This window comes from Lynx rufus, unplaced genomic scaffold (genome assembly GCF_022079265.1).
Source record: "Lynx rufus isolate CCGP_SWC_20201006 ecotype Redwood Valley unplaced genomic scaffold, mLynRuf1.p SCAF_2, whole genome shotgun sequence".
Classification (NCBI taxonomy): domain Eukaryota; kingdom Metazoa; phylum Chordata; class Mammalia; order Carnivora; family Felidae; genus Lynx; species Lynx rufus.
This window is the reverse complement of record NW_025814834.1, coordinates 143,629,234-143,642,901: the sequence shown is the minus strand read 5'-3', so window position 1 is coordinate 143,642,901 and position 13,668 is coordinate 143,629,234. Positions and strand designations below refer to the sequence as shown.

The 13,668-nt window shown below is 41.5% G+C and overlaps 1 protein-coding gene across 1 annotated transcript in view; it reads right to left on the bottom strand.

The window, feature by feature from the left end:
- Positions 1-13,068, bottom strand: part of DIPK1A (divergent protein kinase domain 1A) — a 109,662-nt gene extending 96,594 nt beyond the window's left edge. The window contains exon 1 of the mRNA XM_047083826.1: positions 13,000-13,068. Within this exon, the coding sequence (XP_046939782.1) occupies positions 13,000-13,053 (54 nt within the window). The 5' untranslated portion in view covers positions 13,054-13,068. The remainder of the gene's footprint in view (positions 1-12,999) is intronic.
- Positions 13,069-13,668: the final 600 nt, after the last annotated feature.

Sequence of the window (13,668 nt, the reverse complement as noted above, 5' to 3'; positions counted from 1 at the left end):
ATGACTATATTAATCTATTACATACCTGTTATGACTTACACAAAAATAGATGTTAAAAGTATATCAGAGGAGTGCCCGGGTGGCTCAGTCAGTTGAGCGTCCGACTTCGGCTCAGGTCACGATCTCACAGTTCGTGAGTTCGAGCCCCGTGTCGGGCTCTGTGCTGACAGCTCAGAGCCTGGAGCCTGCTTCAGATTCTGTGTCTCCCTCTCTCTCTGCCCCATCCCCACTCATGCTCTGTCTCTCTCTGTCTTAAAAATAAATAACACATAAAAAAAATTTTTTTTACAAAAGTATATCAGAATAATTTTGAATAGATTTTTTTATCGGGAGGGAATACTTACTGTAGTAATAAACCAGAAACAGAAAATAATTAGCTATTCTGACAAAAATAAATATTTTAAGATATAAAAAAGTATATGAGAATAAAGCACCTCCTAGGATGTATACAGTTCCTTTCAAACACAGAGCTCTAGAAGTTAGAGGTATAGTTACCAGGAAATCCAAAAAGATAAGTGGTTCAAAGAGGCTACCTTTTAGGAGTAAAGCTGGGGATAAGGAGAAGTAGAAGGGGAGAACGATAATTTGCATCATAAGCTCACCTATATTATTTTACTTATTATATACATGTTTTCTTTTGTACAAAAAATTAATCTAATCAGTCCCATAAACTATCTCTGCTAGTGTTTATGCTGATTCATTCAACAAATATTTACTGAGCATCTAGTCTTGGCTAAGCACAGAGGATAGAGGAGGGCAACGGACATCTTGGCTCTCAAGGAAATCGAGCCTGGGACCAAAGAAAGCTGTAAAAACTGCTGGTGACAAACAAGTATCATTGTATGTGCTGGATATCATGCACACACAGTCTGGAGCACAAAAGAGGCACACTAATACTGTGTGGGGTGTTAGGGAAGGATTGCTAAGAGGTCACTTCCTCTTCAAGTCAAAACCTGAAGGGCAAGTAGAAAACTAAGAATAAACCAGGTAGACAGGAATGCAGGGAAATGGGGAAGGGTACCCTAGGGCAAAGCAGAAAAGGGAGGGCAGACAGGCTGACACATAAGCATGGTGTGTTGGTAAACTGCAAGTTTTTCAGGATTGCTAGAGCTTTAAACGGTGCATAAGGTGGTAGTGGTAGGAATGAAATGGCAAGACAGGAAGGGACCAGACATGGAGGGCCATGCTCAGAACTCTGCATAGTCTCCTGAAGGCAGTAGAACGTCATTAAAGGATTTCATCAAAAGGGAGGGAGACTAGATCAGATTTGCATTTGGGGGAAGATGACTCTGGAAGCAATGTGGAAGATGGAGCTAAAAGGGTATAAATGAGGCCGGAAGGCCATTCTGGAGGCTATTATAGTGGGCCTAACGACACATAAGGAGAGAATCATGGTACCAGCAGGAGACAGATGGCCAATAGATACATGAAAAAGTACTTATCATTACTAATCACTGGGGAAATGCTCTTTAGTAACTGGAGAGTATCACTAACTGAAAGGGAAAGAAGCAAGTTTTGAGGGGGTGGAGTTTAGGTTAGGACATGTTAAATACGAAGTGCCATCTAAAGGTAGATATCAAATAAGCAAATCTAAAGTTCTGGGGGAGAGGTTTGGACTGGTGATATAGAGTTGAGACCCATTAATATTTGGGTTGTAGTGGAAGTCACGTGAAGAGCTACAATTACCAACAGAGCTTGTACAAAATGAGAAGTAGAAGAAGGCTGGAATCTTGGGGAAAGTGGGGAGCAAAGGACTAAAGTAACTGAAAGGAAAGGGCAGGAGTATCCACAAAGAATGAAGGAAGGTCAGAGCAATAAGGAGATGGTAAATGAGCCAAGAAGAGCAGCTGAAAAGACAGATCTTGGCATCCTGACTGAATAGGGAAAGGAGAAAAGCCAGAGCGGGGTGGATGGACTGGAAGACATGGTGTGCAAAGGCCTCAGTTGTGATAACATGAGGGTGATGGTGAAAGTAAAGAATAGGAATGCAAGAGAGAAGAAGTGTGTGCTTAGTGTGGGCTACAGGAGCTCAGTATCTTAGAGTGGTTACAGAATATTTTTGAACACATGGAAAAACATGTACATTGTATCATTTTGCACAACCTGAGTATATGCTCAGGGAAAGGGAGAAGATCAGGGTAATAAATAGGCTCTGCATTCACTCGGGACAAATTTAGTTTTACTGGATCAGGTGTGACTAAAAATGTTGTCAGCTGATACAGTAAAACAAAACCAAGTGTTATCTTCTTTAAGGGGTTAAGAACAACTTTAATTATAGTAATAAAGAGAAATAAGTTACTTTTTTATTTTTGAGAGAGAGGGAGAGAGCACAAGCCAGCAGGGTGGTGGGGGGGAGAGGGAGAAAGAGAATGTTAAGCAGGCTCCACGCCCCGTGCAGAGCCCACACAACACAGGGCTGGATGATCATGAAATCATGACCTGAGCCAAAAGCAAGAGTCTGATGCTTAACTGACTGAGCTACTCAGGCACCCCATAAGTTACATTTTTTTTTCTAGGAACAAACTCAAGGGACCCATAAGTTACATTTTAAAGAATGTTTTCCTAGGGTTCATAAAGTGAAATTCTGTACTCTTACTTTTGTTTGTATAATAGTACAAAAGATTTAAGAATAGTATCTACTGTAAAAACAAATATTTTCACACAGCAGCTATTTGTGTCTTCCTTCCTTTAATAAATATCCATTATTCTTCCCATAGTAGTTGTTGGAACAATAAATACAATTCTCTTGGGGTGCGTGCTGACTCAGTCAGAAGAGCATGTGCACAACTCTTGATCTCAGGGTCGTGAGTTCAAGTTCCATGTTGGGTGCAGAGATTACTAAAAAAAAATAAACTTAAAACAATACAACTCTTATAAAATCTATTCTATGACAACATCTTCAAACCTAATAGCAATGGGAAAGACATGAATAAAATATTGTAGGAAATGAATGATTTTTTTAATTGTCAGAATTCAGTTGTATTCTTTTTGTGGTAGGCAGAATTCTAAAGATGTCTCCCAAGATTCCCACCCCCTTGGTTATTGAATCAAACACTAATCTGTGTATGAAGAGACTTGGCAGTTGGAATTAAGGTTACTCATCAGCTGACTTTAAAGCAGAGATATCCTCGGTTAACTGGGTGTACCCAATGTGACCCCTTAACAGCAGAAGAGAAAGGCAGAAGAGCCAGAGCAATGAGGCAGAGAGGAAATCAGAGAGATATGAAGCATGCAAAGGCTCTACCACTCTCATGGGCTTTCTATATGGAGAAAGGAAGCCATGAACCAAAGAGTGTAGGTGGCCTCTAGAAGTTGAGAACAACCCCAGCCAACAGCCAGAAAGGAAATGGACACCTCAACCCAAGTATGGAACTGAATTCTAACAACAACCTAAAAGAGTCCAGTACTCCAGAAAGAAAGTCAACCCTAATGACACCTTGATTTCAACCTTTGAAACCTGGAGCAGTGAATGAGCAGGCCAAACTGTACTCAAACTTCTAACCTACAGAACTATGAGATAAGGGTACAAACAAATGGGTGTTGTATTAAGCTGCTCAATTTGTGGTAATTTATTCCAGGAACACTGGAAGACTAACACTTTCTTTAATTGCTGGCTTCAAATGTGCTCTATCAAATCTCATTTTCCTGACCTTTCATGTAACTTTGGACAGAGTTCACACATTTCCAATAATACTCAGTTATTATGAAATCCAGTTTAATTTCTTTTCCCCCAACCTTTTATTTTGAAAATCCTTAAATCTACAGAAACTTTAAAAGAATAGTGCAAAAAATACCCTTATACCTATATTCATCAATTGCTAACATTGTCCTACATTTGTTTTCTTTGTCATTCTCTCTAAACATACATAAATATCTCTACCTCTCCTGCTTTCTTTTTCTATCAGTGGTCCTCAACTAGGAACAATTTTGCCTTTCAGAGGAGATCTAGCAATGTTTGGAGACATTTTGACTGTCATTACTGGGGGGTGTGGGGGGGAGGATGCTACTGGTATCTAAAGGGTAGAGGCCAGGGATGCTGCTAAATATCCTACAAAACAAAGCCCCACACCACAAGGAATTATCCAGCCCTAAATGTCAATAGTGCCAAGGTTAAGAAACACTGCTCTTTATATATGTATACACAAATGTATTTTCCTGAACTATTTGAAAGTAAATTATAGGCATTATGACATTTTTTATGCTAAATACTTCAGTTTACACCTTCTAAAAATAAAGACACTCTCCTATATAATACAATTTAACAATGATAACAATGATACAATAATACCATCCAATGTATAGTTCATTTTCAATTTCCCCATTATCTCAAAAAAATCCTTTAGCACATTTTATTCAAAATCCTAGACCCAGGGTGCCTGGGTGGCTCAGTCAGTTAAGCATCCAACTTCAGCTCAGGTCATAATCTCAGAGTCCGTGAGTTCAAGTCCCACATCAGGCTCTGTGCTGACAGCTCAGAGCCTAGAGCCTGCTTCAGATTCTGTGTCTCCCTCTCTCTACCCTTCCCCTGCTCACACTCTGTCTCTCTCTCTCTCTCAAAAAATAAATAAACATTAAAAAAAAAAAACCCACCAAAATCCTAGATCCAATCAATGGTACAGAGGTTGGCATATTGGTCAATATTTCAAATTTAAAATAAATAAGAAGCTCTAATTTCAAGCAACTGGGGGCAGGCAGTAAAACTTATGGTCCCAGCTCTAGGATCTATCAGTCTGTGATTCTGATACCATGTATGTCTGAAACGGATGTAGTAATTAATTCAGAAGGTTGTTAGCATGTTATAAATCTCTCTTGCAAGAATATCCTCGGACATGATTACTCAGTTCTTAGGACAGAAAGGAAACTCTATTTATAATAATCCATAACCCTGTTGAAAAAAAATCAATCTGAAACAATAAATCGAAAAGGAACTTTTTCCAAACAAGATATAAAAATGGCCAAAAAGCACATGAAAAGATACTCAACATAACTTATCATCAGGGAATTGCAAATCAAAACCACAATGAGATATCACCTCACATCCGTTAGAATGGCCACTATCAAAAAAACAAAACAAAAACAAAAACAGAAAATAACAACTGCTGACAAGGATGTGGAAAACCTGTACATTGTTGGTGGGAATTTAAATGGTATAGCCACAATAAAAACCAGTATGGAGTTTCCTTAAAAAATTAAAAATAGAATTACCCTATGATTTAGCAATCTCGCTTCTGGGTATACATAATTGCAAGCAGGATCTCAAAGAATTATTATAATTTCCATGTTCACTGCAGCATTAATCACAATAGCCAAGATGTGGGAGCAACTTAAATGTCCAGTGACTAATGAATGGATAAAGAAAGTGTGGTATGCACATATGGTAGAAAATTATTCAGCCTTTAAAAAGAAGGAAATCTTGTCATAAACTACAAGATGGATCAATCTTGAGAACATTATGCTAAGTGAAATAAGCCAGTCATAAAACACGGACTGCATGATTCTACTTACATGGGGTATCTAAAGAAGTCAAACTCACAGAAACAAAAGCAGAATGTGGTTACCAAACTGGTAGGGAGGGGGAAATGGGGAGATGTTTAATTACAGAGTTTCAGTTTTGCAGGATAAAAAGTTCCAGAGAGCTGTTGCCAACATTGTGCATATATTAACATTATTGTACCATACACAAAAAAGTGGTAAGATAGTGGGGTGCCCAGGTGGTTCAGTTGGTTAAGCATCTGACTCTTGATTTTCAGCTCAGGCCATGATCTCACCACTCATGAGATTATGCCTCACACTGGGCTCAGTCCTAACAGTGCAGAGCCTGCTTGGGGTTCTCTCTCTCTCTCTCTCTCTCTCTCTCTCTCTCTCTCCCTCTCCCTCTCTCTCTGCCCCTCCCTCATTCTCTCGCTCGCTCTCTCTCAAAATAAATAAACTTAAAAAAAATGATAAGATGGTGAATTTCATATTATGTGTTTGCGGCCACAATAGAAAACCAAAGAAAAAAAAAAGAAAAATAACCACAACACCATGGTAACATCTAAAAAAATTATTTCATTAAATACTCAGTCAACTCACCCAACCACAAAAAGAACTACTTATTTCTGGCACACCTCGATGGTTCAGTCAGTTGAGCGTCCAACTTCAGTTCAGGTCAGGATCTTGCAGTTCATGGGTTTGAGCCCCATGCCAGGCTCTGTGCTGACAGCTCGGAGCCTGGAGCTTGCTTCGGATTCTATGTCTCCCTCTGTCTCTGCCCTTCCCCTGCTCTCTCTCTCTCTCTCTCTCTCAAAAATAAATAAACACTTTTAAAAATGTAAAAAAAAAAACTCTTTAAAAAAAAGAACTATTTATTTCTAAAGAAAAATTGATCCACTAATATTTTAGGTTTTTTTCTTCAAATATGTTCACTTTACAATATCATAGTTTTTCTAAATTCATATACTTTGTAGATTAAGATTTTTAAGGGAAAATTAGTCAAAAATATTTGAATGTCTAGAAATATGTTAAGAATGTGAGACATTTAGCTTTTCAACCAAATGATATAAAAGATGATATTTAACAGAATGGTATAGCATTGTTTTTAGAAGCAACTTTAAGAAATGAAAACATTAAAATGTACCTAACTGTAGGAGGGAGGGAGGGAGGAAGGAGGGGAGGAAGGAAGGAAGGAAAAGAAAGAAGGAAAAACTATAGATAATGTAAAACAACTTTATAATTGATCAAAATGAAAATGGAGGGGCACTGGGAAGATGACAATGAAGAAACAAACACTATTACTATACGCTACAGCCTGAAAGTATGGTGAGGATGCAATATGCCTGAGAATTCATCATTTCTTTGAGTTTCTAACAGGGGTAGAAAAGCAACTAATGATAATATCAAATGTTTGCATTATAATTTTATGTTTGAATTTAAGACATTATGGGATGCATACGCTCTCAATATACTCACCAGTCTCAGGAAGCTAATCAGAGTTTTAGGGATTTCATTTCAGGCAAAGGCAAAAATTTAGCTTTGAACAGCAGGTCTAACTTGATGAGAACCACACCACCTATAGTCTTTGGGGAATAGGGAACCACCACCTGCTCTAATTATCCTTAGATTTAAAATAATCCTGGAGGCTGAAAATGGGCAAGAAGCCATTTTACCCTAAGTACCATACTTGATAACATCATCACTTAGTACCAGTTAACCTAGTCAGTAATCCCATCTCGCACTAAATCCCATAAAATAGCCACACTAAGTTACAAAGAACCAAACCATCTACAGCAGTCATTATTTTAATGTTTATTTTTATTCTTAAGAGAGCGTGAGTGGGGGGAGGGGCTGAGAGAGAGGGAGACAGAGAATCTAAAGCAGGCTCTGCACTGACAGTAGTGTGCTCAGTGTGGGGTTTGAACTCATGAACCATGAGATCATGACCTAAGCTGAAGTTGGACACTCAACCAACTAAGCCACCCAGGCACCCCAACAGCAGTCATTTTTGAAAGACAGTACTAATATAAACCAAAGAGCCTGGTATCAGAAATGTTAAACAAGTGCCCACACCCTAATTAGAACATGCTATTTATCCTTTTTTCATGACAGCCCTACAGAACACATATTGGAACTGTTAGTCATTTTTAAGAAATTTAAAAGTTTTGCAATCTAAAGGGCTTGAAAACCTTTAGAAGTACCCGCATATCTCAAACTTCAAATTCCGTTAGAGTTGCAACAGCTTTTTAAATGCAACAGGGCATGCAGACAGAATGACTAGAGTGGAAAAATGTGTATAATCTAAATACAGAAAATTGCTCTAAATTGTCTTAACTTTCATTCTTCCAAGACTTAATGATAGTGAGAAGGAAGAAGGTATTCTAAACTAAAACTAAGGAATTATAGGCTGTGTTATCAGTCCCACTCAGACCTGAGTAAACCCTAAACAAAGTAGATCCTAATTTGTAGAAAACACACTGCTAAAAACAGATAAATGCAGGTGTCATGCTGGGTCACCACATCCAGTGGGCCAAAAGTAGTATCATTGTAATGATGTGTGGAAGAAAAACACTGCCTAAAAATGGTCTAAACATGTTAATACACCCACAGTTTCCGATCTCGGATGCAGGACTCTACTCTGTTCAATGTGCCGCAACATTTAGCCAGTCCAGGAAGTACTATTTCTCAGGTAAGTTTTCTTTTCTTTTTTTTTTTTTTTTAATTTTTTTTTTCAACGTTTATTTATTTTTTTGGGACAGAGAGAGACAGAGCATGAACGGGGGAGGGGCAGAGAGAGAGGGAGACACAGAATCGGAAACAGGCTCCAGGCTCCGAGCCATCAGCCCAGAGCCTGACGCGGGGCTCGAACTCATGGACCGCGAGATCGTGACCTGGCTGAAGTCGGACGCTTAACCGACTGCGCCACCCAGGCGCCCCTCTCAGGTAAGTTTTCAACAAAATAGCTGGAAAGGATGGACCTATAAATTAGTATGCTCTGAGAATAATGCCTTGCCATGTTGCTCAGGTAAATGTTTGTTGGCTATCTATTTCAGGCAGGTCATGAGCCCTCCTGACTGACAGGCCCCACAGACAAAGTGTGCCTTCACCACTTCTCTGGAAGAAATACTCCCTGCATCAAAAAGTTGGCATTGATAGGGGCACCTGGGTGGCTCAATCAGGTAGGCATCCAACTCTTGATTTTGGCTCGGGTCATAGTCCCACGGTTAGAGGGTTTGAGCCCCGAGTTGACTCCACATTGGCAGTGCAGAACCTGTTTGGGATTCTCTCTCTCCCTTTCTTTTTGCCTCTCCTCCTCCTCCTCCTCTTTCTCTCCTCTCTCTCTCTCTCTCTCTCTCTCTCTCTCAAAATAAATAAATAAACATTAAAAAATACTTTAGCTGGTTGGAAGGACAAATATTATTAAAATGCCCATATTACCCAAAGCAATCTATAGATTTAATACAAGCCCTAACAAAATACCAACAGCATTTTTCACAAAGCTAGAACAAATAATCTTAAAATTTGTACAGAGCCATGAAAAACCCTGAATAGCCAAAGCAATCTTGAAAAAGAAGAACAAAACTGTAGGTATCCATAATCTCAGACTTGAAGATCTAATATGAAGCTGCAATAATCAAAACAGTATGGTACTGGCACAAAAACAGACACATAGATCAATGAAACAGAGAGCTCAGAAATAAACCCACTATTATACAGAGTTGATATACATACATATATTTATATTGCATATATGTAATAGAGTATTACTCAGCCATGAAAAAGAATGACACTTTGCCATTTGCAACAACATGGATGGAGCTAAAGAGTGTAATGCTAAGTGAAAGATGTGGGTCAGAGAAAAACAAATACCATATGATTTGACCCATATGTGGAATTTAAGAAACAAAATACATGAACAAAGGGAAAAAGAACCCATCCCAAAACCAGACTCCTAACTACAGAGAATAAACTGATGGTTACCAGAGAGGAAGGAGGGTGGGAGGAATGGGTAAAATCAGTGAAGGGGATTAAGAGTACACTTATCATGATGAACACAGAGTAATATATGGAATTATTGAATCACTATGTTGTACATCTGAAACTAATATAATACTGTATGTTAACTATACTAGAATTAAAAAATTTTAAATAATAATTTAAAAAAACCACTCTAGTTGGAAAGAGGATATTGGCAGGAGAAATGAAACAAAATACTGATCATTGTTGAGGGTAGGTGATAGGTAGGTGAGAGTTCATTATTCTTTTCTGCTTTATGTATGTATAAAAATTTCCATAATAAAATAGTTTTAAAAGAGAAAGAAACTAGGGGCACCTGGTTGGCTCCGTCAGTTAAGCGTCCAACTTCGGTTGAGGTCATAATCTCATGGTTCGTGGGTTCCAGCCTCACATGGGGCTCTGTGATGACAGCTCAGAGCTGGGAGCTTGCTTGCTTCAGATTCTGTGTCTCCTTCTCCCTCTGGCCCTCCCCAAGTCGTGCTCTGTCTCTCTCACTCACTCTCAAAAATAAATAAACATTAAAAAAAAATTTTTTTTAAAGAGAAAGAAACTGTTCTCTTCCTCTCAAGTTGTCTTCTGCATCTTCCCTTTTCCTTCATTGCACTTACTGTTGTCATTATGTATTTCTGGATTATTTAATTAATGTTTGTCTCCCTAACTAGACTTTAAGTTCCATAAGGACCACAAAGACATTTGCTTAGCTCCAGTAGAATTGCTTCCATCTCACAAAGTTTCTGGGATGTGACAGGCCTCCAACAAATATTAAGTAAATGACTAAGTCAATATGATAAGTCATATTATACACCTAGATCAATTACCAATAAATGCTCAATAAATAAAAGTGGGGGTGGTGGTGTAGATAGCCAGGAATCTTTGGGTGAAGGAATTCAACATATTTACCTGTATGTATTTACTACTTAAATTCACATGCTTTTCTATTTAAAATGTAGCAAAAATGTCACAAAAAATACTTAACTTCATCTAGCTCATCCTCACTATATTTATGTGATGTACTCAGTTAAGAACCACAATCTCCACTTTATGATACGGAAACTATGGAACTAAAAAGTTAGGAAGCTTTTTCAAGGTCGTGATGAACCAGAAGCACAAATGAACAAAACTCAGCTCTGTTCTCATGCCTCATGCTGTTCTTAAACAAACGTGATTTTATTCTCAGGAAAAATAAAACAAGAAAAGAGGAAAAGGAGTACTGTATATATTAATTCAATCTTCAGTGGCTGAGAAACTGAGTACTGTCTAATGGTCTCAGTTGGAGATATTCTGACTTTGCCCAAAACAATTTCAAGGTTGAAGCACCTAGTGGTAAAGGAATTCTAAAAAGCAGAAGATGAGGCATTTAGACAATAGGGAACAGAAAAAAAGTATGACACTTGAGTAATGTGAAGGCCTTTTTTTTAACTGGTTAAACTAAAAGAGTATAGTGAGGCACAACTAACAAGAAAATTCATAAAGACAATAAATACTAATACCAAGACATTGTTTAAAACACCAGTCCCCTGGGTTCCCAAGTTTAAAACTTATTTATCTAAAATATAATACTAGAATCAATAATTTCCTATTTAATCATTCTTTATATAGAAGTAGCCTACTGGGGCACTTGGGTGGCTGTCAGTTAAGCGTGCGACTTCAGCTCAGGTTATGATCTCAGTTTGTGAGCTCGAGTCCCGCATCCCGCTCTGTGCTGACCACTCAGAGTCTGGAGCCTGCTTTGGGGTACTGTGTCTCCCTCTCTCCTGCTCACACTCTGTCTCTCCCTCTCTCCCAAGAATAAATAAACATTTTAAAAAATTAAAAAAAAAAAGAAGTAGCCTACTAAAATATCACTATATCCCCCAAATCCTTTTGAAATGCTTAAAATCCAAGTTTACCTTATTTTAGTAATATATAATGATGTGCACATTCGAAAGGCAGAAATACCAAATGTTTGCCATTAATGGAACCACAACTATTTGCAAAACTAATCTTAATTCGGCCAATCTAAAAGCTCTTGAGGTATGGTGCCAAAAAAATGTCACAGCCCATTTATGGAGAACATTTAGAGACAAACTAATCGAAGTCTAAAATAAAGTTTACCACAAAATCTCAAAAATTAAAAATAAGTAGCTAGTTAGTTTTAGTGAAAAACATTTTAAATATCGCAATAAACTTATTTTGGGGAGAGAGTCTGGAAAGATATTCTATTGTTCATATAAAGGGTTACAAAGAGGTATCTGGCCTAGGTTGAATTCTACAGTGGGTTGCTCTACTGTTCCTTAAGCACAATTACTACTGGTGGAGCTGCTACAAGGACCCAGGACATTTAGTTTTACTCCTACACCCTTCAAATAGTGGGTTGTCAAATCATGCTTCCAATCTGCAGTGCATGATTCACTGCAAGGTAACGATTTACATGTGCAATTTCCAGACAAGAATGAAAGATTTACTTGCCCCAATGGTTTCTTCTCAACTTTTAAAATAATTTGTAAAAGCGCCAGCTGAGCATGAATTCCCGTCCCCGGATAATTTTTCGATACCTTAAGCCTTTTAATGTAAGCAGTAAAAGGAATACTGTCCTCTGAATGCAGACAACGCTGCTGACCCACGCGAGGCATTGATTTGTAGTTGTTTTTCCACTGGGGTGATAGATTTGCGCTCAGCTACTCACGATGTCTACTAGGTCCCCCTGGCGACCAACTGTACATGAAGGCAGTAGTAGGGTTCGAAGACACAGACTGGCAGCGGCACAGAGGGTGGAACGGGAAATCATGAAAGATTAACACGCGAACAGTACACATGACATGACTGAGAATTACGTTTGCATTGCTGGGGTATTTGAGATCGGCACCAGACACTGTCCCCTTTCCTTTTAGAAAGCAAACACCCATCCGCCCCTCATTTGGGCTTCTGAGCCCTACCTCCCATTTAAATTACGGGTGAGATGGAAAGACCGAACCAAGGGGCTCAGCACAAGGCACACGTCGCTTCTCGGGGATTTGGAGAAACAGTGATGTGACAAATTGCCATAATTTCCTAAAATATGGTGGAATGACACACCACCTTTCCCACCACAGACCGAAGACACAGAGTCTTGAAAAGCCGACGTGCGGGGCCCACAGGGGAGGAGGAGGAGAGCACCGGACCAGGGAGAAGCCGGCGGCACGTCCCGAGTCCAGGCTGCCGAGCCTCAACTGCTAGGGGCGTAGGGTCGCACCCGGGTCACGTCTCAGGGCTCTCAGAATGCGAGGGGCACCAGGGCGAGCCCGGGCGGGGCGACCTGGGCCCCGGAGCCCGGCGGCCAGGGCGCGAGAGGCGCCGGGGCAGCTGTGGGGGGCGCGGGCAGCGCCGCCGTGGAGGCTGCGGCGCCCGGGCGGCCGGGGAGGGCGCGCCGCCAGGTGCCGGACGGCAGGGGGCAGCGGGTTTCGGGCGGGCGCCGACCCAGTGAGGGAGGAGGGAGGCGGGCGAATCCCGCGCGGCGAGGGAGGGCGCCCGGAGGGCTCGCCGCCGGCCTACCTGGAGGTAATAGGGTTTCCTTAGCCAGGCCCCCGGACAGAGACTCCTCGCCATGGTAATCACACATCGCCCCGCCGCGCCGCAGTCAGAGGCGGACCCGAGCGCAGGCGACCGGGCTCCCCGCCTTCCCCGGCCTCCCCGCCCCCAGCCCGCCCGGGCCCGCCCACTCCTCCGCCCCCGCGGCGGCGAGGGCCGGACTCCCCCCCAGCCCCTCTGCGGAGACAGCGGCCGGCAGCCCGAGGCTCTGCCTGCTGCTCTACTCGCCCCGCCGCCGCGGTTGTCAGAGCCTCTGCCGCCGACTCCGCCATAAAGGGGAGTCGCGCCTCGCCTCGGCCGACATAAATCCAACTGCGCCTCGCGCTTAAAGGGGAGGCGTGCGGAGGAGGCAGAGGGCGCCGCGGAAGCCCGGGTGTCGCACACTCCACGCGGGGAGGGGCGGGCCCGGCGAGGGGCCGCGGCTCCCGACTCGCAACGCTGCGCTCTCCGCGCCTCCCGCCACCCAGCCACCCCTCCTGGCAGGACTGACGCTCGCTATGGATAGTGCTCCTTCAGTCGGGAAGTGTCTGGGCGGGCTGCATGGAAATTTAAGGGAAGCTTGGGGTTCCTTCCGTGGGGACGGGCTCGTTCTCCCTCGCGCGCGGTGTCCGGTGCGGCCAGGGCAGGGGGCAT